General features: G+C 44.2%; 1 protein-coding gene across 1 annotated transcript; it reads right to left on the bottom strand.

The window, feature by feature from the left end:
- Positions 1-16,032: 16,032 nt before the first annotated feature.
- On the bottom strand, positions 16,033-21,485 carry LOC141736712 (E3 ubiquitin-protein ligase RBBP6-like). The gene is made up of 3 exons (XM_074571269.1): positions 21,322-21,485; positions 18,680-18,781; positions 16,033-16,135 (listed from the first exon to the last, which is right to left on the bottom strand). Exons 1-3 carry the CDS (start codon positions 21,483-21,485, stop codon positions 16,033-16,035), a joined length of 369 nt encoding a protein of 122 aa, XP_074427370.1.
- Positions 21,486-22,637: the final 1,152 nt, after the last annotated feature.

The following is a 22,637-nucleotide window of genomic DNA, read 5'->3' as shown; positions in this document are numbered from 1 at the left end:
CACATTTCGACGCTGAATGATGTTCAAAAACTCTTAGGAGATCTAAACTGGGTTCATACATTGTGTGGTCTTACGAATGAAGACTTAGCACCTCTCATGCGCCTGTTGCAAGGAGGCGGTGGCGTTGATGCCCCTAGACAGTTATCTTTGGACGCGCAGAAGGCGATGCAGATGGTCAGTGATAAGGTCATCAATGCCTACGCGCATTGATGGGACCCTGATCATTCGATAGGTTTACTAATTATAAATCATGACGAACATCCTTTCACTTTAGTAATGCAATGGGTACAGGAAAGGGACCCGCTACGAATTCTGGAGTGGATTTTCTTATCTGGCCAACCAAAGCATACGGTTATCCCGAGGATAGAGGCGATGGCGCAACTTGTGATTAAGGGGCGTCAGAGGATCGTTGAGATATCCGGACAGGAACCTTAATATGTGGTAATTCCTTTAGTAGCTGAATACTTGCAGTGGGCCTTGCGACACTCTATGGCGTTCCAGATTGCACTTTTGAACTATGCTGGGACAGTTAAGGTACATTCGCCTCCGCACAAGTTTTTTAGTGTGCTACAAGTGGGACAGATTGAGGAAATTCCCACGTTGTCTCAACGACCTGTCCAAGGGCCGACAATCTTTACAGATGCCGGGGGGAAGACACAGAAAGCAGCAGTAACATGGTACATGGACAATAAATGGCATGATATTGTGATCACGGACTGTAAAGGGTCCACACAAAAGCTAGAATTACGCGCTGTACTAGAAGGGTTTGCAGGTGGACAAAAGGAGGTATTAATATCGTATGTGACTCCTTATATGTGGTTGGAATCGTTCAACGAATGGAGCGTGCTTTGCTGAAGGAGGTCAGTGATGAGCAGCTGTTCACCCTGCTCCATGAACTGTTGCTCCTACTCAGTGAACGGCACGATCCTTATTTCATCACCCATATTCGCAGCCATTCGGGGCTCCCAGAAGCTTTAGCTGAGGGCAATAGACGAGCTGATAAACTTGTGGCTCCTGCATGGGCCGCACCACCTCCAGATAAGTTTGCACGGGCATCTCATACATTCTTCCATCAATCTGCACGAATGCTGCGCAGACAATTTGGGATCTCGGAGTCTGACGCCCGAGGTATAGTGCAAACTTGTGCTGATTGTCAACCATTTATACCTAACTTCAACCCAGGTGTCAGTCCCCGAGGGCATGGACCTTTGGAGTTCTGGCAGACTGATGTAACCCATGTGTCAGAATTTGGAAAACTGAAATTTATACACCTGAGTGTAGACTGTTATTCAACTGCAATTTGGGCAACTGCGCAGACTGGAGAATCCAGTAAACATGTACAAAGACATTTGCGATGCGCGTTTGTGGCCTTAGGCGTACCGCGTGTGATAAAGACTGATAATGGCCCAGGGTACGTAGCCCGTTCAACAGAGGTATTTCTACAGCTGTGGGGCATTACACGTGTGACTGGCACACCACATTCTCCGACGGGTCAAGCCATAGTGGAACGCATGAACCAGTCTTTAAAAAATTTGCTTCAAAAACAGAAAGGGGGAGAGCAAGGGCTGAGCCCTTTAGATCGACTGAACAAAGCCATTTACGTCCTGAACTTCCTACGCCTCCCTCAACGCTGCCTTGTACCTCCAATCGTGCGGCACGGCGCAGGCCTGCAGAGAGACCTGGGGGATTTTAGGCAGGAAAATGGCATGGTAGCAGTTAAAAACGGTGTGACGGGGAAGTGGGAAGGACCGTGTAGACGATTAACCTGGGTTCGAGGATATGCCTGTGTCGTTACTGTCGCGTTAAAAAGACTGTAGTTTTGATATTTGTCTGTCAGAGTCGCAGGACTTTCACTGATTTACTATCAGAGTCCCACCAAAGGACTTTCACTGAATCAGATTCACAAATAATCGAAACTAGTTACTTTATTGAGAGCGACAGTCGCAGATTTGAGACTGCCGTTGATAAATTCACTGACTACAATAGCGCTAATTACTGAAGGTTAATATTGCTAGCAAAAATAACGATAGTACAACAACCCGGGGTAACATTCCCCAGAGGGTGAAGGGCGCAGCGCTCACCCAGAAAGGCGTCCCTGCCTGGGGTGGAGGGAGAGAACGCAGCCCATCGACTGGTCCGTCAGATACCAAGTTTCTTCTCTCCCAATTTAACAGTCATTTTCTCCATCCTTTTATCCCCAAAATTATGAGGTTTCCCTCCCCCAGGTGACGTGTAGTATGATTTGGGTGGAGAGACAAGTGCTATAGTCATATATGTTTAGCATGATGTCTAAAATCTTCATTAGCATATGCAGGGTGTCAACTTTAATATGCATTTCACAGGTAATGAGGCAAAGGTCAATTACCAGGCATGGCAGCCTCTCAAGGAAACAAAGAGCTACACAAGGTCTCTGTTATCTTGATTTTACTGTCTCTGCTGACGAAAAGCAGGGCTGTCCTGGCTCCCCAGGACTACCCCGTCATTTATGTATCCTGTGATAGCCAGACGAGCCTTCGCTCTCCTGGGCTGCACAAGAGATAGCAAAGCCAGTCTGAATTGCTCTTTGAGCACAGAGACTTCACCTCATTATCCAAATTCCACAGTTACAGATGCCGGAACCAGATGGGTACCAGCCAAGTGGATAAAGCCCTGGTTTGAAAAGATGGATTGGAATGAGTTACCCCACAACACCAACAACGATGGTGAGGGCTGAAGAAGTGCAGTGCCCTAGGTGTGGAACTGTGACCCATGGATCCTTGTGCCTTGTGAGGATTGTCGAGGCCGGTGGTGGTTTGAAAGACCACGTGCTGCGGCCCGGTGTGCTGTGTGTTTTAAATCCGGTGTGCTGTGTGTTTTAATAAGGAACTAAGTAAGGTGACAGGGTGTGCTGTGTGTTTTAATAAAGAACTAAGTAAGGTGACGGGTTTAATTCGTTTAGCTATTGCAACAGGGCATATGGAGTCAGGTTCACCTCAACACGAGCTGGCTGAACGACAGGAGATTAGGGAAGCCTACCATTCACAAGGACTGGCCAGGGCGTGTGACATACAGTGCCGTTACACGGTGCTGCTGCCAGAGGTTTGGTCGGTTCCAGAGGACCAGTGGGAACAGGTAGTACGTCACTGTAGCAACAGGTTCGGTCATCTACAGCGCAGAAAGAAGGGCAAGGGTACTGATATTTGAAGATGCCACTGGGAATTAATGTCGGGCTTATCCTTGTGATCGGAATTTGCAGCTGCCATCCTGCAGTACCTATCACGCCCTGAGAAAACATATGGGTGACAATAGATAATCAGACGGGGCAAGATTCCTTTTGCCTATCTATGGCAACCCCAGGGGATCCTTTTTGAACATGTTTAATAGGAGTCCCCATGTATGACCCCCACGTGTTTCCTGGGTACGTTCGGAATGCGTCTGTGTTGAAACTGACGTTAGAACAAGCTTGTAATCGGACCAACAATGTGTCCATCCCAGCCATATACAACACGTTCTGTCAGCACAATAGTATGAAACGAAATTTATAGGACTGGCGGTGTTGACCGGTCTAATTATTAATTCACTTAACGTCACTGCCCCTGTCCCACCACAAGAACTTGATTTGCTCAGTTCCATTCCACGTAACGGGTCTTGTGTCTTCTTTGGGAGCAAAGCACTGCAGCTGAGTACAAAATTAAGAACCCTTGGTGTTTCGGCTCCTTTTAATACAGCAGGATTCAATTCAGTTTACCCAACATTTAACACGACCCTAGTGAACTTTTGTGGAGCCACCACAGGGGTGGGGAATCATTGGAAGAACGATTCGGCAAAGGCCCTACCCCCAGGATTATTTTTGATTTGTGGTGATCGCGCCTGGCAAGGTGTTCCTGTGCGACCTGTGGGAGGGCCATGTTATACAGGTAAATTGACCATGTTTAAGCTGTCACTGAAAGATCTATTGAACACCACGGCGTGGAACGTGACGAATCAGCATGCACGGTTGAAACGATCTGTCGTGACCCTTGATTTGACATGTAACGAAGAAGTCCAGTTTTGGGATCTGCCCACTACGGTTGTAACATCCTTGCTAGCCCCCAGGGTTGCAGCAGGGAAAGCCCTAGGAGATATTAGAAAGTTAGGGTGTTGGGCAAGTAAACAGATAAACCTAAAACTGAAATCATATCTAGCTTGCTTACTGATGTTGATAGCATTCGGCATGCTACGTTGCAAAATCGAGCGGCTATTGAGTTTTTGCTGTTAGCTCAGGGTCATGGATGTGAAGATTTTGAAGGTATGTGTTGTATGAACCTTTCCGACCACTCATCATCCATTCATAAGCAGTTATGGGAGCTGAAGGATAACATGTCCAAATTAAAAGTGGTCAAAAATGGTTTCGATGATTGGTTAAGCTCATGGGGTATAACGGGATGGTTATCAGACTTCCTAAAGCAAGGGCTCATGCTATTGTTGGTTATATTATTATTGATTATGGTAGCCTCGTGTGTTCTCCGCAAAGTGACTGACATGATAGAAAATGCCATGCAAAAGGTGTGGCTGGCTCAAGAAGAAAAAGGGGGTATCGTAGGAGTGTATCTGAGAGAAAATGGCCATGTGAGCCAGCCTCCCTACTGTGAGAGATTAGATTAAGGGCAAAACAGGTGGTAGAAGATGGAATTAGTACATGGGAAAAACGGGACTGAGAAGGCAGAAAACGTTGTGCTAATGACTAAGCAATTTACGACGCGAATTCTTGTAACCAATCTGATGTGTGAATGAACTGCATGCACAGCGCGTGGACAGTGTAACTGGCTAATCAGAAATAAGCGAGTGGCGTGTACGGCTACAACGCAGGGTATAAAAGATGATGATCTGTGCTTAATAAATGGCTTCTGTTGATTCACATTGGATCGTCTGGAGTCCAGTTATTTCTCCTCAGCAACCTCTGCCATGTATCTGAGCTAGTAAGCTACATATGAAACTCCTGTCACTGCTAACGCCTCGAACCATCCAGTCCATCGAATGACCGAGGGGTGGAGCGGAACTCCTCCTGATTCTTCTAGACAATCTGCTTCTCCATTATGGACATGTCGAGCACTTACCTGGAAAATGAACGCCTGCGCTCCTTTTGCACCTTTTGTATTCCATCAGCTCCTTAGCAAAAGCATTTGTTTGGCCTTTATTACAATTAGAGTTTGACCTTTAGGACAAAACGACACCAAGAAACAAACCGTGCCCAATGTGAGAAAACGTATACTGCACGCAAGCGCAAAAGGTGCATGTCCTATTTAAGCAAAACCAGTTTAGAATTCCTGTAAGTTGAAGGGACAGTTTTAGAATTACGTTTGTCTTCTTTTAGTTTTGCACGTTTGCCATCTGCAAGAAAAAAGCCTGTTGAAAAAAATACTATGTCATTTTTGCTTATGTCAGATGCACTTCAGCGTAACTGCAGTCCAGTACGCTCTCAGAGTACAAAAATGAAAAAGAACAAACACAACTTCCTTGAGCCAAGTACTTACTCCTCTTCCAGTCGCTGGTGTTCTCTGTAAAACTCCTCCCTAGATAAAGGAGGAGCTTGTGTCACTGGGATGGGATCGGAATGCACCGTTGGTACTGCTGTTGGTACCCAGGCTGATGACGTGTTTGCAGGAGCTGGGGGATATCCTGGAGGGGAGTCAGTGTAGCTGGCAGATGGCGGCTGACCAGGTGGAAACTGGGGAGGAAACTGTGGTCGTAGTGCCCCCGGTAGAAGAGGAAGTGCTTGGGGTGGTGGGGGGTACAAGGAAGGCGGAGGCGCTGGCACGAAGACTGCTGTTGATGCTGGTAGCGTTGGGGCTTGGGTCCTCTGGGTACGTTCACCACGCAGGTGTCCTCGACTGGAACTTCTAAAGAAACCCAAATACACGTGTCACCGTTTGTTACACTCTGCTCTGATTTCAGAGAGGAAAGCGAACGAAGCCGGAGCGTGGTGGCGAGCACTGCGTGTTCTCAGCCTCAGCATTTTTCTCCCTGCTTCCATTTGAGACTACGCTCATTTCTTGATCCTCACACTTGCCTCCCACATCCTCACCCCCAGCAGTTCCCTCAGTCTTCCCTCCCTATACGCAGCTTTGCGACTGTGGATGGAGGCTGCCCCTGCTTAGGAGAGACTCCCACGTGCCAAGTGCCCACCGCTCCTCTACCAATCCTTGATACACTTCATACTTCACACTTCTGACCTTCAAAGTACTGCACAAATAATAACTAATCTTCTCTCAAACGTCTTTGGACTTCTTCCACGTACGCTTCCTATGTTGTGGACTCATGATGATGTATTTGGCCTGTTCTCACCCCTGAATTCTTATTTTCTTGCTTACTGAATTTGAGATTTTTAGATAATCTGTGGCATGGACCCTGGCTTTTGTTTTCATTTTTCTTCAAGATTTTACAAACACAATGCACCCTTACAATCTGTCTAGAACAAATATATACCAAAAGGGAGGACTCACTTGACGCGGCAGTAATAGATCAAACAGACTCTTCTCTCTCTCTCCAACTGAGAGAAAGCAGCTTGGCTATTTGAGACGACTAAATGGAAGGAATTCAAAATTGTCATCATATAAGAACATTGACTTTTCCAATAATTTGCTCAATCAGTATCAACTAGGTTGTTAAAAAAAGAATGCTGGAGGCCGAATTCTATGGGGAAATCAATTTCTTCAGCCCGATTCAGCCAGTAATCAAGAGGGCCTCTTTCCACCTGATTCTTTAATTGTATTTCATTTGTAGATGTACTTACGGTTTCCTCAAAAAGTGTTAATTTTTCAGAGTCCTCTTTTCAATCGTGTACTGGAGTTTTACTTTAAATCATCTTAGTGCCATCACATATGCCCTTTGTCAAAGACAATTAAAATCAAGCCATTTCAAAACTAATTGGAATCACAGAATCATAGAATGTGTTGGGTCAGAAGGGACCTCTAAAGGCCATCTAGTGCAACCCCCCTGCAGTCAGCAGGGACATCTTCAACTGGATCAGGTTGCTCAGAGCCTCATCCAGCCTGGCCTCGGATGTCTCCAGGGATGGGGCCTCCACCACCTCTCTGGGCAACCTGGGCCAGTGTCTCACCACCCTCACTGTAAAGAACTTCTTCCTCATGGCTAATCTAAACCCGCTCTGCTCTAGTTTAAACCATTGCCCCTCATCGCTACATGTCCTTGCAAACAGCCCCTCCCCAGCTTCCCTGTAGGCCCCCTTCAGGTACTGGAAGGCCACAATAAGGTCTCCCAATTACCACTTGTATTCTCCACAGCTATCTGGGCACACTTACCTCATTATAAATCAGCTGTTATCTAAGTTACGTGCTACGGCCTCATTTAACAGGTTACGAGCAGTAATATACTGAATTTCTGCAGAACACTTACAGGTCCCAGCCTGGTCTGCCACCCGCCGAGCGAGGTGTACTGGCTCTCGTTGGATGACCTTTCAGAGTGGGGAGAGGAAACAGAAAAAAATCCCGTTCACTTTATCTGATGATAATTTCTGAAAAGAAATTCTAAAGTTTTAGTTACTTACCAGTCGTGGGCATTGATTGCCCTTGGGGGCCCAGAAGACTTGGTAATGCTGGTTGTCTTAGTACAGGAATCTGACAGCCCTTGTGAATAAACGCAAACAGTTGGAAAATGAGCTCTACTAAAATACAGGACTCACTGCATATGTTGAAATAAAATTTACCTTCTCTTCCAACAAACTGCTGACTGACAGAGAGGAAGATCTAGAAAGCTCAGCAGCAGTCACCAGAGCACCAGGAGGTATAACAGTATCAGCACCGCTACAAAACACATGAATTTTTGTTATTCAAACAGTGTTTTGATGTGCTACTGGAAATATAAAGTCCAAGGTGAGAAAAGGCTGACTACTGTAAATGGAAACAAATAAAGAAAAAGTAATCTTCACCAGATCTACCAACTGGAAGTTGGGTGATTCCACATGAAGCCCTGAAGAGAAGTCTACGTGGAATACCGGCATTCAAAGAGACAGCTCACTGGAAACAGAATTTGTTAAGCTGGCTGCACATGGGAGGATTAGAGTACGTATAACCCACATGCTGAACCTCAGTTTTGGATGATGCAAGAACGGAAATTCTACTAGGAATCGGCTGCGTTCTAGTTCGGAGGCTGCCTGAGAGGTTCTTTTGAATTGTGAGCCTCTGTATTCAACGGTACGGCGGAGCCTGACAGCCTTCTGGACAGAGTGGCTGTTTGCATTCAAGGCATCGAGCTGAAAGAAGATAAACCCTAAACTAGAGTTCAGATTTTTCACGTGTTTTCATATTAATTCACTGGGTTGCAAAGTTAGACTGTCATGTTTGTAAATACTTCAAATGTAGTGTTTCAATGTTTGTTATCCAATCTGCATGCATCACTGACTACCCTGTGACTACTGAGGATGGCTCTGACTTATCGTCCCATTGATGGCAGAAATACTGTAGGAAAAAGTAACATGAAAACACCTGATCAATGTTACCTCCAGCTGGTTTTACACTTTTCATGAGAACATGAGATCCTCAGTACTACACAGAAATTAATGCACTCAAGAAGGTCTGGCATAACCGAATGGTTACTTTAGGAATTCCTAGCCACTTCAAATCAGAGGGCTCCTGGGGAAGAAAGCTTCCTCTCTCGGGGTAAACCTGGACTGACCAAACAACAAATACTTCTGAGAAGCTTCTTGCATGAGGTGTACTTCCAACTTATCAAAGTGTCCTCACTCAAAGTAAAAAAAAATAGCTGGAACTGTCACTGATGTCACTAATGAATGTCACTAAATGTCACTCGCTAGCAGAGGAGCGCAAGAAGAAGAATCTAACTTCAGCATTTCATATTCATGTTGCTCTATAGCTTTACTTACCGAGAAGGTCTATCTGGCTTTTCAGCACGGAGAGGTAGGGGCACTGCTGGAGGGAGATCAGGGACAACGACAGAAGAGGGACTTACTGGCAGCCAGGCTGCCACAGGTGACGGACCAGGGGCCAACAATGCCAAAGCAGAAGGAGAAGCCAGAGAAGCTAACGAAATCATTAGTGGCGCCTGCTGTCTGGACATTTTTGGCCAGAGCAGAGGCTGCAGGTTGCGGGTTATTGCTTGTCTCACGAGTGGTGGTGAAGGTGGTGGCGGTGGCGGCTGCCGCTGCTGTTGCTGCTGAATCCGCTTTCTGTAGCCAGTTCCACTTTTGAAGTTGTTCACAGCCTAGAGGCAGAAAAACATTTACAAAAACATACTATGAAACGTCAGTAGATAGGCGAACAAAAACCTCCACAGAGTAAATTTACTGGTGTATTCCTGGAAATGCCACCAACCCTGAAATAAATCAACGTGCGGATACACAAACACGGGACGTTAAACAGTGTCAGTAATGATTGGCACCTCAGAGTATCTGCACTTAAAGTAATTCTGTGTTAACATCGAATTGGAAAGGGAGGCAATCACGTTAAACAAAAGTGTGACCCGAATTTGCCAGACTGTCTCTAAAGGTGTAAGCTTCTGTAATAACAGATGAAGCATTTGAAAAGTAAATTTAGCCTCATTCAATTTAGCCTTTCTTAAGGAGATGTAAATTATTCTTTTCTTCCCTTTCAGCTTTTTACAAATAGACTTTTCATGCAAACAGTTTACATCAAAGTCATCACGTTACCTGGCGTAGGCACTTGTTGGCAACTAAAGCATCAGGAGAAACATCTGCCTGATGACATGCTGGGCACGTATGTTCCTCCGATTCCAGTAATGCTGTTCTAATACCTGCGAATCATTAGAATCATCAAAATAGTTTTTAGCCAAACGAAGGAAATGTTGAGGGTTCTAATCATTTATAAAAAGACGTATATGCTTAATGGGTGAATCTGCTCTTGCCCTGAGAGCATCAAGCTATAAACATTCAAGAGTGTAAAAAATTCCTAGTATGCAGTAAATAGCTACGCAGTTTTGGTACTTCACTATTGAACATTTGAAGATGTAGGGCAGGCTGCGTCTTGATGGTTCAACTCCTCTTTTTTTCCAGGCTCTACGGTGCCAAGTCACCAACCTCAAGGTTCTTGAAAAAAACTCATCTCAAAAAAACGATAGTAGGGTTGAGTTCTGCCGGCTTTAACCAACTCTCCTGTGGAGAAGAATGTGGATTAAATGCCTAACTATCCGCTTGTTGCAGACCACAGCAAGTCACCAGAGTTGGCCACATAATTTTGTGTGAGAGAAAGACACTAAAGGCATTCACTATCTAATCCTGTAATCACCTGCACAATTACGCACTCTTCTCATAATCATCCCTCCGCGTGTAAAGAGGATTTAACTACATGCATAAAAAGCAGAAAAAGCTTTCTGCCTTATTTTTCTTTCCTTTATGTGAGAAAATTCTTTTCCTACTCAGGGGATACTTAAGTAGTAAATAGAAGTGGTAACACAATCATTCAGTTCTCTCCTATTTCTGCTTTCAGAAGATCAGGTTTTGAACCAACAATCAGGGGAGTAACACTTACATTCGCCACAAAAACTGTTTCCGCAGCAGGCAATAACAACTGCATCGGTCATCGTATCTCTACAAATGGGACACAGCAACTCATCTGGAATCGGATCATCAGAGGATGAGGGTAAAAAGGGCGGCTTTTCCTTCTTTCCTCTAGCAGAAGCTTCCCTGGAGGGTGGGGTGGGGAAGGAAAAAGAAAAACGTTAAAGATGTGGATATGAAAACTGTTCCGAGCTTTTAATTTTATCAAAGGAAGATAACGGATGGAATCATTCTCATTCCACATTAGCCTTCTAAAACATAGGCATTTAGTTTCAACTGCCAGAGAAGGGAGGGGGGAACAATTTTCCTTCTGCAGAACTCTTCCATTCATTGGATCAACTAAGAAATTAGCTCAGACTAGAAAAATCATTTTTTGACGGCTAGAAATCAGGGGAAATGAATCCCAGCCCTCCTTTGCCAGAGGATAAATATAAATTGCAGGCTCAGGATAGAGTTGGCCTTCGAGTAATTGCATTTTATAAGTGAACGAAGTCTATGTTCCAGCTTCTACCAAAGGAGATCCGTGACAGAAAAACAGAAGTGCTACCGATTCCTTTTTAAGAGAACCACTCTTGTCAGCACACAGTAGCATTTTTAGTTTGGAGCAACAGGAAAACTTCAGTCTGTTTCACACGTGAGATTTGATAAAAGGCAGAGGGGAAGGAAACCTCAGCCCAATAGTCCAATTTGATAAATTTTGCAAGAAGCCTTTGAAACATAAACCAGATGCAAAACGAACTTTCTGAGAGAACGACTCCAAGTGTAAACACTACGGAAATGTTTTGCAGAAATAGATTCTCAGCCTACCACACGTTTAACTAACTTCCAGGGGCACGAACAGTAGGACCACCCTGTTTTCATATTAGAAAGTATGGCAGATTTTAAGGTTAAGATACGGTGACAATGCTTCCTCCCCTGCAATTACAGATGTCGGCCAACTCGGCTGCATTGCCACTCAGACATTCACTCGTGGTTTCTCTCCTTCAGTTTTTGGTCAGTCCAATTAATTCCATACTTACGCATTAATAGTTGGTATGGCGTATTTTCCAGTGTTTGTCAGCATAGCACCCTTTGTTTTGGGATCTTTCACCTCCATCGTGAAACTCCTTGGAATTCCTGTGCTCTTTTTAATTCTGGGAACAGACTCCAAACTTTTGTCCTGCTAAGAAAAGAAATGCAGGCACGTCTCATCTCAAGACCCACACTTAAAGTGATCTGTCAGTGATTCTGTTAAGCGGCAAAAGCCTTTCATCCTCTCCTTTTACCCAGCAGAAGGGTTGCTTGACTCAAATACTTATGTTCCTAAATGAAGATAGCCAGGATGTTCCAAAGGCTTGAGCAGTGGTTTGAACTCATCTGACATCCTTTGCCTTAACTTCAGGTTCCTTAAGGGTGAAATATCCCTTAGCTCACCATCCACTCCGAGAAGAGACACAAATCCGCTCCTCCTCCAAAGCACAGTTCAGAGGGAGATCTCAATTCAGGGCTCTGAGCCAGTCACTGGGGAAACTTAGATTCACCATGTCTGTAGGAAGGCCGAGTTCATGCCTCACGCACATACGTTCAGTGACTAACGTTAAATGGCATGAATACGCAACCAGAGGCTTGTGTAATTAAAACATGCAAATATTCAACACATGGCGTCAGGGAATTATTTGACAGGCACATTAGAAACACAGTTAAGCTCACACAGATTGTCATATCGACCTTATGCAGAATCAGATTTTCAAATTATTGAAGCCATCTGATTAGTAGAGACGTATTAGTTCAAATGTTCAAATTACACACTAGTCCAGATACGAGCAGGGTCTAAGGGAGTGACTCTCAGGGATCTGGACCTTCAAGCACCTATCGTTCAGATCAGGCACTCGTGGTTTTGGTTTTAATGGCAGTCATGCACAAAAGCAGCCAACTAGTTTCAACATTTTCTTAAATGCTTGTTTCACATACACAGCTTTTGCTCAACAGTAACATAATCCAGATCGACATCTATGAAATCACTGCCATTTACATTTCCAGAAAACTTTAGAGATCATTGACTAATTTGTTTGAACCCAAACGGTTTACAAAACACGTCCAAAACCCACAAAACATTACTGGCAATACACCAACATTCAATTATGGCGTTTAATGCACAGTAATAAAAAACCAGAGAACTCTGAACACCTTGCCTCCATGCTAAGCCAGCCTGCACTGAAGAGGTTAGAGTAAGTAACGGCTTTGACCTGCTTTATGGTATGTTCCTGCATTTTTCTGAAATAGTTAAATTCTCTCAAAACCTTAAATGTGTACACCGCTTGGACGGTTTTTCACTTTTTCGAGCAAAACTTCACAGGAGTTTACAGAACCAAGGACACGTTTAAGGACAGCACTAACGGAGACCAATTTCTTTTGTTGGCTGCTTTCCAAACTATTTTTTTTCTCAATTGTACACAATTGAATTTCTGCAGTGAGAGAGGGAAGACGTTACCAGCAGGAAGAGATCTCTCCTTCTTGGAAATGAATTCCGGCCTTTATTTTCAGAAGAAAGAACTGTCTCCTCTGCATTAGGCCCTGCCTCCTCTAATCTTTGTGCTCTTTCAAGACGAGTAATTTCATTGCACAGCACTACGTCTGTGCACCAAGGGCCAACACTAGTGCTCTCCCGGCCAAAGTCACACGTTATTGAGCCAAAAATGCAAGCGATTCCATAGCCAAACATGGCATTACAACAGTTTCAGAGGGCCACATCTGCTATTATGCCACACAGACACATTGGTATAATCTTAGAAACAACTGGGCACATTTTCACAATTCACAGTTTGCGTTCAAATTAGATTGCGTTCTCCACTGTACATATACCACAATTTATGAAATTGTGCAGCATTCAAAGAATGGTTCCGTGACTACCATCCCTAGAAATTCAAAAATAGGGATGCAATTGTCCACGTTACAGAAACGCTTCTATTTTGACTGTTCAAAACCCCCCTTAAATGTCCACAGCTTACAGACAAATCAAGTCTTCCATAAAAATTGTGTTTGTTTCCAACGCAAAATTAACAAAACTTATCAAAAATGGTAGACAGCTAAAGTGCTGCTCCTCTGCGTCCTGAAGAAGACCAATACTACAACATCATCTTCAGGCTGATAAGGTACTCTGCTTTTATCTTCCAAAATGGGAACTACTCTTTACAGGATGGTATCAAAATATACACACATTTTAAAGTTAAAGTAAATACTTTAAATTAGTAGAAATTTTATTAAAGTCTTGTTCAAATTACAAGTGCTAGCCAGATACAGATGACAGTATAAGATTTAAAAGTACAAAGAAAATGCTTTTTTATTTTTTAAGTATTTGACGAGAATATTCATATACCTTAGTAAGCTGGGCCACAGAAATAGATGCAGGAGAGTCACCAAGCTGTTCACAAGAAAAGAAACACACAGTCGAGTTCTACAATCCAAACACGGCAATAGCTAACCTCTACTGTAGTCCCAAAGCCTGCACTATAGCCTCTGACTGTCACTGAAAGCGGCATTTCCAACCCACTGGAACTTGTATTTGTTCAAAGCAAAGCCCAGGCCTACGACAGCTTAAGAGTGTGGTTAATGAGGTTAATGAGAAGAAACTACAATTACCAAACCCGTTTGAGATCAGCTTACTGCTCCAGAATATCTCAGAGAGGGACCCTTCTCAAATGCTCACGACTGCTTAAAAGTCAAAGGGGTAAGGAAGCTGTCAATTTCCAGCTAAAGAGCATTAAGAAAATATTTCCTGCATTTAGAAAGTATTTCCTGCCAGTCCCCCAAATCAATCAAGCAGAAACAACACCTCCATGAAACTTGTACACAGCCCTAAGGTAATACTGCAGAAGAACTGGGGGGAAGAAATCCAAACGCAACCAGCCAACGCAACCCTCAAAAACCAAGAACTGACAGTGAATTTATTAACTCCCATTTCAAACACAAGACTAGACAGAAACTCACATGAAGCACGTGGGAAAGGGCACCAAAAACAGGAGGAAAAGGCTAGTCGCGCTGCTGGAACGTTACGTGTAAATTACAGCGGTTTCCTAAAATCCGATTGCTTGGCTGAACTAAACATTCAGCCAGGAAGGATCACAGTTGTGCCTGACAGTGCTACAACAATGGGCCTGGCGCTGCATTTCTGCAGCCTTTAAGGACAAGCCCTAACTAGAAATCCTCGCAGTTACCGAAACAGGAATACTAAACCAAAACGGAGGCACTTTCTTGCTTTGGCTGTAGTAACAGTAGGACAGCAGCGCAAATTTGGACGTATAGAATGACAGCTGATATAAGAGCAAGACAAGGAAGAAATACTCAAAGTAAAACCTTTTGTGCTTCCTGTTCAGAAAAATCATGACTAATTTTAATTTTGCTGCCTTACTGTTCAACAGTGATTGGCAAGCTTTTTGGTGATTTCTTCCTCCCATGCTAAGATCCAGGTTCGTCTTGGAAATACATGCAGAAATACAGGTATTTAAAAAACCAAACTGAAACAAAAAGCCCACGCTTTGAACCAAGAGTGAGTTAGCTTTAAGAATAAAGTTAATTGTGTCTCCAACACCAGAAGCACCCGAGGCTGCAGTGCTTTTACAGGGAGAGAGAGAGAGAGGATTTGTAAAGAGCGATGCAAGGCTTCCACCCTCCCCACGGCTACCCACAACCCAAATCAGGTCCAGGCAGAGCAAACTAGAAGGGAACGTTTCTGCTTCGTCTTTCATTTACTTTAAGTAGTTCTAGCTAACGCTGAGGCTTCCCTCCCACTCCAGGATTTTTCCTTTTCTTGGAGACATCTGTGCTAGCGGATGGCGAGATGCTACTCAGAAACGTGACACAGACACACCAGGGAAGACGCGAGGCGAAGAGAACGTTAACCTTCTTTTGGAACATGTGATTTGTGTTTATGCACATGCTAGTAAACAACAAGAAAAATAACCCTTTTCAAGAAATAAAAACTCATCTGAATTAGATGAAATACTATAAATGTGGTTTACATAAATGCATAAAATTAACTACTTGGGTCACTGGGCCAGTAAACTAACTCGAACTCACAATGAGAGCCATTCACGCATTCATGGCCAAAAAGGAATTCGAACCACTCGGTGACAGAATTACAGGTGTCAGATTAAGACGTAGTGGTTTTAGACCTACATACAACAAGCTTACAATTTTAAGTTGATTGGATACTATTCCATGAGCATCAGAGGCTGCATTCTTCGCAGAACACAGAGCCAGAGTTCATCTGTTTCTAGATTTAGGTGATCCTAACAGCTTATCAAGGCATCAGATCCAGCGGTCCAGGGTTAGTGTAATGCCTCACACCACAGCAGTGAAGTACTTAAAATAAAGATGAAAAATGAAATCCACCAAATAGTGATTTTTATACTGTAGGGACTATTTTGAAATGTGTAGTTAAACATAGCATTCAACCCAAGTGGCAAATCAAGATCTAGACCATTACCAGTCAAGTATTTCCTTGTGTTACTTAATTATATTTCAGCAGCCGAATGACAGTGTTTTCAAACCTGAAGAAAAATGCTGCTCCTTTTCCAAACGTAAAAAAGTGAGATTGTGATTTTACATACCGCTTTTGATGTTCCACTCACTGGCTCAGTTCGACTTCTAGAAGAAGAAAGAAAGGTGATCAGAATTTAAAATAAAGCACTTGTGCCCAGCATCAAGCAGCAAAACCAGATTATAAAAACGGATTGTCAAAACATTATGTTCTGATAGTCTACCGAATGTGGAAATTTATCCGTATACATAAACTGTTCTCTCTTGTACACTCAGTGCAAAGAAAAAAAAAACCCAAATCACATTTCACCTTTGTCACAAATTACTCCAAGACTCACAGATACAGAACACAACAGCACAAGAGGAAGTCCTCAGGTATTTTGTCTCTGCTACCTAAGAATCTAAACCATGATGTCTGTCCTATATTTTGTGTTCTTAAATAATCAACCATCAAAACAGGAAGGTAACGTTAGCCAGTCTGTATATCCCTAGTATCACAAATAGGGCCATACACAGTACTTTAGTTTCTAAGCAAGAACAGTGATGGTCTAGACCCTTCAAAGTGCACCTTTCCTGAAGCGAACCAGAAATCAGTCATCCGACAAAGACATAACAAAAATGTCAGCAGCAGAGTCTTTACGAGAGCGTTTCTTTGTGGAAGCCCAAGCACTGTGCTCAGACGGCTACCATATTTAGCCACTAAATGTGTTACATATGCTATGTGGATTCAAAATAGTACTAGAAACGTCACGTGACAGCAGTTTCTAGAATTTTGTTCAATTGAGGAGTCCCGTGACAAAAGAAAATAGCGGCCTCGATTGCCAGAATTTGTTTTAAGATGATCTTGAAAATGCTACAATATTTTAGGAACCATTTATTACGTTTGAAAACTTGCTGAGATTCCACATACTCATTGATCCGTATCGCAGAGGCAATTCAAAGGCTGCTGTGGAATTCACGTACAAAGAGAAAGGCTCGTGCTTCCTGCCACTGCTAGACCACCACCAGGCTCACAATTACAGCCACACAGCTCCCGAAGGGGAGCAAGTACAAGGAAACACTGTCAATGACCACCCAATGGTTTCTTCATCCACTTACCTCGAAGAACATACTACGAGGTGAGTAACACATTTTTGAAGGCCTCTCCACCCTTACAGCGTACGTTCATCATTCCCAAACTTTAGCCACTCTGCCAGTGGCTTCTGCAATGTTTCCAGCTGGAGGAGCAGAAAGCTCATCTGCCTGGTGAATTGTCAATGCTAGAACAGCAGTGCCGTTCTTCCCTTATCCCCACATACAGGTATTTACCTGATCTTTGAAGCTAGCAGCATCTATCCTCTCATTGTGGGGCAGCATTACAATACCAGGAGAGGGTGCCGCCCAATCAGAAACGGAGGATGCACTGACAACGCAGCACTAAGCATACACGTTTTAATTAACCCCCAGTGTTTAGAAGCACAACTCTGTGGCCTCCAGAATTACTAGGGAGTACCTGAAAGCACTGCAACAACTACGGCAGTAACATGCCCAAAGCTGACATGCAGAGCCACGTAAATTCAGGGGGTTTTGCTTGCAGACACTTCATGAGTACCAGGATGCTGCTGTACTGTTGGTGCGAGACACGCTGTAACTCATCACTCTACTCTGTTGAGAACCAACACTAGAAAGACATGGCAAAACCACAATTTAATAACATCTTTTAATTGTGGGGGAGAGGGATATCTTTAAGAAGGCCGGAAAATATGACCATTCAAACAACGCTAATGTAGCTGACATAGAACGGGTCTGTATGAATGCAGAAATGACAGCAATAATCCTGTAGTCGGGAGTGCATTTGAGTATCTGTAATTTTAATCAATACACCCGATTCTCTGTCCTCCGTAAATCTTAGGAATACAGAATTAAAACCTGGAGCACAGACATCGGCTTAGGGTAAAAACAGACTTAGAAAGATAACTAGTAACATTTGGTAACCTGCTCAACTGCTTACTGAGTTTCAAGTTTGGAAAGGATTAACTATTCCTTCATCGTACTCACACAAAAGGCTTTAGGACACTGTTCTTTTTCTCTGGCCTTAAACGGACATTGTCTTTAGGAAACTACTAGGAATCCTTTATGAATGAAACTTCTTGTTTGCATTGCTCGCCAGCTGGCAACCCTGGGTCTTTCCTCTATAGCTAGTACGCAAAAAAAACAGATTTGGGCCATAAGAATACCCTCCAGCCCAAATGCAAGAAATAGTCAAACACTGAGACGCAGGCTCTTCTGAGATGGGAACAAAGCCTAAGATGACACTACAATGTGTATCTGCCTGTACTATAAAAGCAATAAAAGCAAACACATATAATAAGGAATTTCTCCATATGGAGATCCATGTAGAGACCATGGGTATCAGAACAATCAGCCCCAAGAACAAACCCAGTAGAGGCATCTGAAAAGTTACAATTGGTGGAGTGTGAACCCCATGTCCCAACAGCACTAAAAATGCCAGCCTGCTTTGGGGCAGATACATTAAAATCTAGCCTATGACAACAAAAATTAACAGCAGCTTTAACAAGATACAAGCTGAAAGCCCCTGTAAACTAATATAAATTTAAAAAGCTATCACACCAAAACCCCTTAGAAAGAATACAATGGTTCGTGGATACTTACCTAACAGATGTTTTGCTGGTAGCTTTAACTCCTCCAACAGGGATTCTTCTGACAATCACCGATGAGTTCTTAGGAATCAGGGCATTGTCATCTGTGTATTCCGAAAACAAGAGAAACACAGGAAAAAACCCTAGTCCATTCATAAGGATTAAGGATTAAGTATTAATACGTAATTACACAGCACTTCAGAGAATCCCTTGACAGATAGAAAAGCAAACTTTTGTATGTCACATCGCGCTTTTATCGTCTCAACACACTAACAGTACATTGCAAGAAATCTTCAGGTTTGAGAACCAAACACATACAGCAAAATTTGTCTCCTTTTTTAAAAAAGGTTGGAATGCCAACAGCAAAACGGTCTCAATGGTCACTAAAAGAGAGTCTGCTAATGCATGAGGTTCTGTCCTGATCTAGCTCAAGTTGCTTTTGCTTCTGTTAGGCTACAAAGCCAACAGATCTTCGGAGCAGAACAACCCACAGCAAAGTCTCACCTGCATAAACCAGAGTCTAAAGTCTGTCTAGCTTGCCCTGCAACAAAACAGGCACCGAGCTAAAGCATGAAAACGCCATTGCTTCCATAGCTGTTAACTCAAACGATTCACCTAATGCCACCAGTGCTCAAGACTGACGGAACGCAGAAGAGACCCTGCCATCTCTGTCTATTTCTTGGAGCATCTTCCACCAACAACCACACTTCTCGGCCTCTCAGTGCTTTACATTTGAATGGAACCCAAACTGGCAGTGCTAGAATTTGCATCACAGAACTTTTGGCCTTTTTTGAGCTTGCTTTCACAAGTAGGTCAGAATTGGCTCAAACTAAAGTGGTATCTCCCCTCTGAAGCTAATCATCTCCTTTGAATTAAACGTGAAGGGACGGGAACTCTTTCAATTCCCTTCTTGCAGAGCAGAGAGACTCAAACAAAACTACATACGAAGACAGCCTCTAAAAGCCTTTAGAAAACAGTGTGTGCCTGACGCTACCCATGCCTTGCCTTGGCTTACACCCTGTCAGTCTTTTGAAACGGAGGAAAGCCTTCTGACCTTTTACATACGACCCAAAAAACCCTGCCCTTACTACCTGAGACACTTGGACTGAGCAAGCTTAAAATGCAAAGACCTTCCCATGAGAATGGTTGTCTACTGTACTTACACCAGCTGGATATGACTAACTGTTTTAAAGCACTACCAGCAGCCATTCCCCGTAATCTGCCTACAGTTTCAAATGCTAAAAGCCCTTACCTTTGCAGAACGATGACCTGAAAACCAAAGATACTGGATAGCAAGCCAAGCTCTGTCAGGGAGATTTTGCTCAGGGATCAGACCCAAAATAGGAATAGTTCACAATTTATGCATCGTTTTTCAGTATATTCTTCCTATGGGCATGACTTCCTTTGGAGTTAGCGGGAGTTTGTTTTGAAGACATCGCATCACAGCATTACTAAAACCGTCAAGTGCGTGCTGTAACACTGAACTCGAGCAAGTTCCGAGCTGCAGAGACAGTCTTAGAAGAGCGCTCTTCTTCCTTAAAACTAATCACCCAAGAGCGTTCAGAGTCCCATTTTTGGTTTTATACTTTTTTGTCTTTTGCCTGATAAGCAGAATAGCACATTCTCCAAGGGGTTTGAGACAGAATGTTACAGGGCAGGAAAGAGGACTCAAGAAACCTGAGTTCTGGAGTTTACTGTTCTACCACGGTATTGTGAGAACATCTATGATAAGAAATTCAGATCAAATTAAAAGGAGGCAAGTTTAAATGCGCTATTCCTGAGTATGGGCTTTTTGAAGGGAATTCTGCCCTTACAGAACACGCCTCTAGAGTAAGCGTGGAAGAGGACATCCCCCCACCCCCTCTGTAAAATAGGTCCCAACCATCCCTTTGCCTTCCCGGCATCTCTAAAAGCATCATCTCATATTTTTCCACTGAGCTTTAAAATCCTCTTTACTTTTACCTCATACTAGCTTTGCTTCTATTACTAGATTTCCATTGTGAAAAGTAGCAGTTACTGAACTGTAAAAGCTTGGAGTACTCAGAAAAATCTGAACAAGGAGGCCATCTTCACTCAAGCTTCACTTTGTTCTTTCCAAGATCATTTCAACATTTTGTCAGGACTGCTGCACAGACAAAGGTATAAAATGCAATACTGTATGTCCGCATATAGGAATTCCAAACATCCCACTGAGGCAGAAAATCCCTGGGTTTTTTTCCCCTTTTTTTCCTTAAGGTGAGTTTAAGCATCTACATCCGACGAATAACAACTGGAAGTAACGGTTATGCATATCAACCAAAAAAGTTGGCATTCATCCATATTACACCAAAACGTATTCTCTAGCTGTGCTCTGAAAACCACTGGGGTATTTTGGTGTTTTCGCATGGAAAACACCCTTACCTTCACTAAGTATCTGTGCCACCAGTGTACCAAGTTTAAAAGATTACACTCATTTTACAAAGGTCAAAGTGCAACACAACCTACCTAGAGGAGGATCGTGTCACTGCCACACACGTTGATACTCTTTGAAGCAGGAAAGTTAGCCCCTTTAGGCCCTTTAGGCAAAGCCCCTTTCGGCAACCCCACGTTTAAGGGAACCTAGTGAAGCACATGCTTTTTCCTCACTGCCCTGAGGCCCCGCGCCCCCACGCACCTTCTTCGGTCTGGGCGTTGCTGATCTGCAGGTCACAGTTGGCCACCTTCAGCTTCTCACGGCCCATGATCCGGCACTTGAGGTCGCGGAGGGAGATGTGGAGGCCGTTGAAGGTGACTATATCGTAGTTCAGCTTGGAGAAGAACTTATAATGCACAGCAGACATGGTCGGGGGAGAAGACTCGGCTGGGGGAGGCCTCAGGAAGGCCCCGCCTCCCAGCCCCACAAGGTCTCCAGCCTGTGGCTGTCAGCAATGGCGCTGGGCTGTGGGGGCGGGGCCAGCCCGGCTCCTCCCGGCAGCCCAGGCGGAGGGTGGGCGAGGGGGAGCGGCCCCCGTGGCCCTGGCTCGGCCTCCCCTCCCTCTCTGGCAGCAGACAAAACCAGTATCTGATGAAACACAACGAATTTATTCCATGAACTGGGTGCGGAGAGCACAGCCCCGCAGCTCGGGGCTGGCACCGGCTGGGGCTTTGCTGGGAAAAACCAGGCGAGAGTCACCCTGACGTCCCACACACGTACCTCGTGCCGGGACCTGCCAACCCGTCCCTCTGCCCAGCGCCCCCACGGGATGCAGAAAGCAGCGCTGCTGGCCCTGGTGTGGTCCTGAGCCATGTCGCAGCAGACGAGTCCTTAACCAGCAGGCCTATCATGTTAAACTGACATTTGAGAAGTGATGAGACCCTAGTGGTGCACGAAAGCCTATTTTAAAAGTCGGGTTCTGTACAGGACTGCCATGGAAATTGACTGTTTGGAAAACAGCCTGTTCCCCCGCTCAATTTGCCAGCAGTCCAACAAACCCACGCTCGGATTTCTGTGCCTCGGCCTACCTTCCTTGCCCGCTAGAGTCTTGCAGTGCATTACCAGCTCAAGTGATCTAGCCCCAAAGGTAACCCTGCTGAGGCGAGATCTTTCTATGAGAAACAACATCTTTCAAGGTCTTGTACATAATGGCACAGGAGGGATAAAAACCTTTTCCCGTGTCTAATTGAAAACACCTGGGTAAGTCCGGCTGCTGGCAGGAAACGCCCAGAATTGCCTCTAGATTGTCAGCAAATCAACAGTCAGGGATGGAGCACCAGCCACATCCCTTGCCTTTGGGGATTCACAAAAGCCCAAGCCTGCTGGTGAAGTCGTTACTCACAGGAGTCGTTCCCCATTGCGGCCATGGCTCCTCGTCAGGAACAGAACAGAGGGGAAAGCTCTGGGTGACAAAGGATGCCAGGACGCGCTCCAGAAAGAGAAGATCAGCGCCAATCCCCTCACCTGAGTGCAAAGAAATAGTTGCACCCCTACAAAATAGTTAAAAAAAGAACCCCAA

The sequence above is a fragment of the Larus michahellis genome, assembly GCF_964199755.1.
Source record: "Larus michahellis chromosome W unlocalized genomic scaffold, bLarMic1.1 SUPER_W_unloc_1, whole genome shotgun sequence".
Classification (NCBI taxonomy): domain Eukaryota; kingdom Metazoa; phylum Chordata; class Aves; order Charadriiformes; family Laridae; genus Larus; species Larus michahellis.
This window is presented reverse-complemented; position numbering and strand designations above follow the sequence as displayed.

Coding starts and splice junctions, on each gene's coding strand:
- LOC141736712 (XM_074571269.1), bottom strand. CDS start 21,485: ATGTCTGCTGTGCATTATAAGTTCTTCTCCAAGCTGAACTACGATATA. Junction 18,782..21,321: donor AGCAACGCCCAGACCGAAGA/AGGTGCGTGGGG, acceptor TCTCTTGTTTTC/GGAATACACAGATGACAATG. Junction 16,136..18,679: donor ACCAGCAAAACATCTGTTAG/GTAAGTATCCAC, acceptor TTCTTCTTCTAG/AAGTCGAACTGAGCCAGTGA.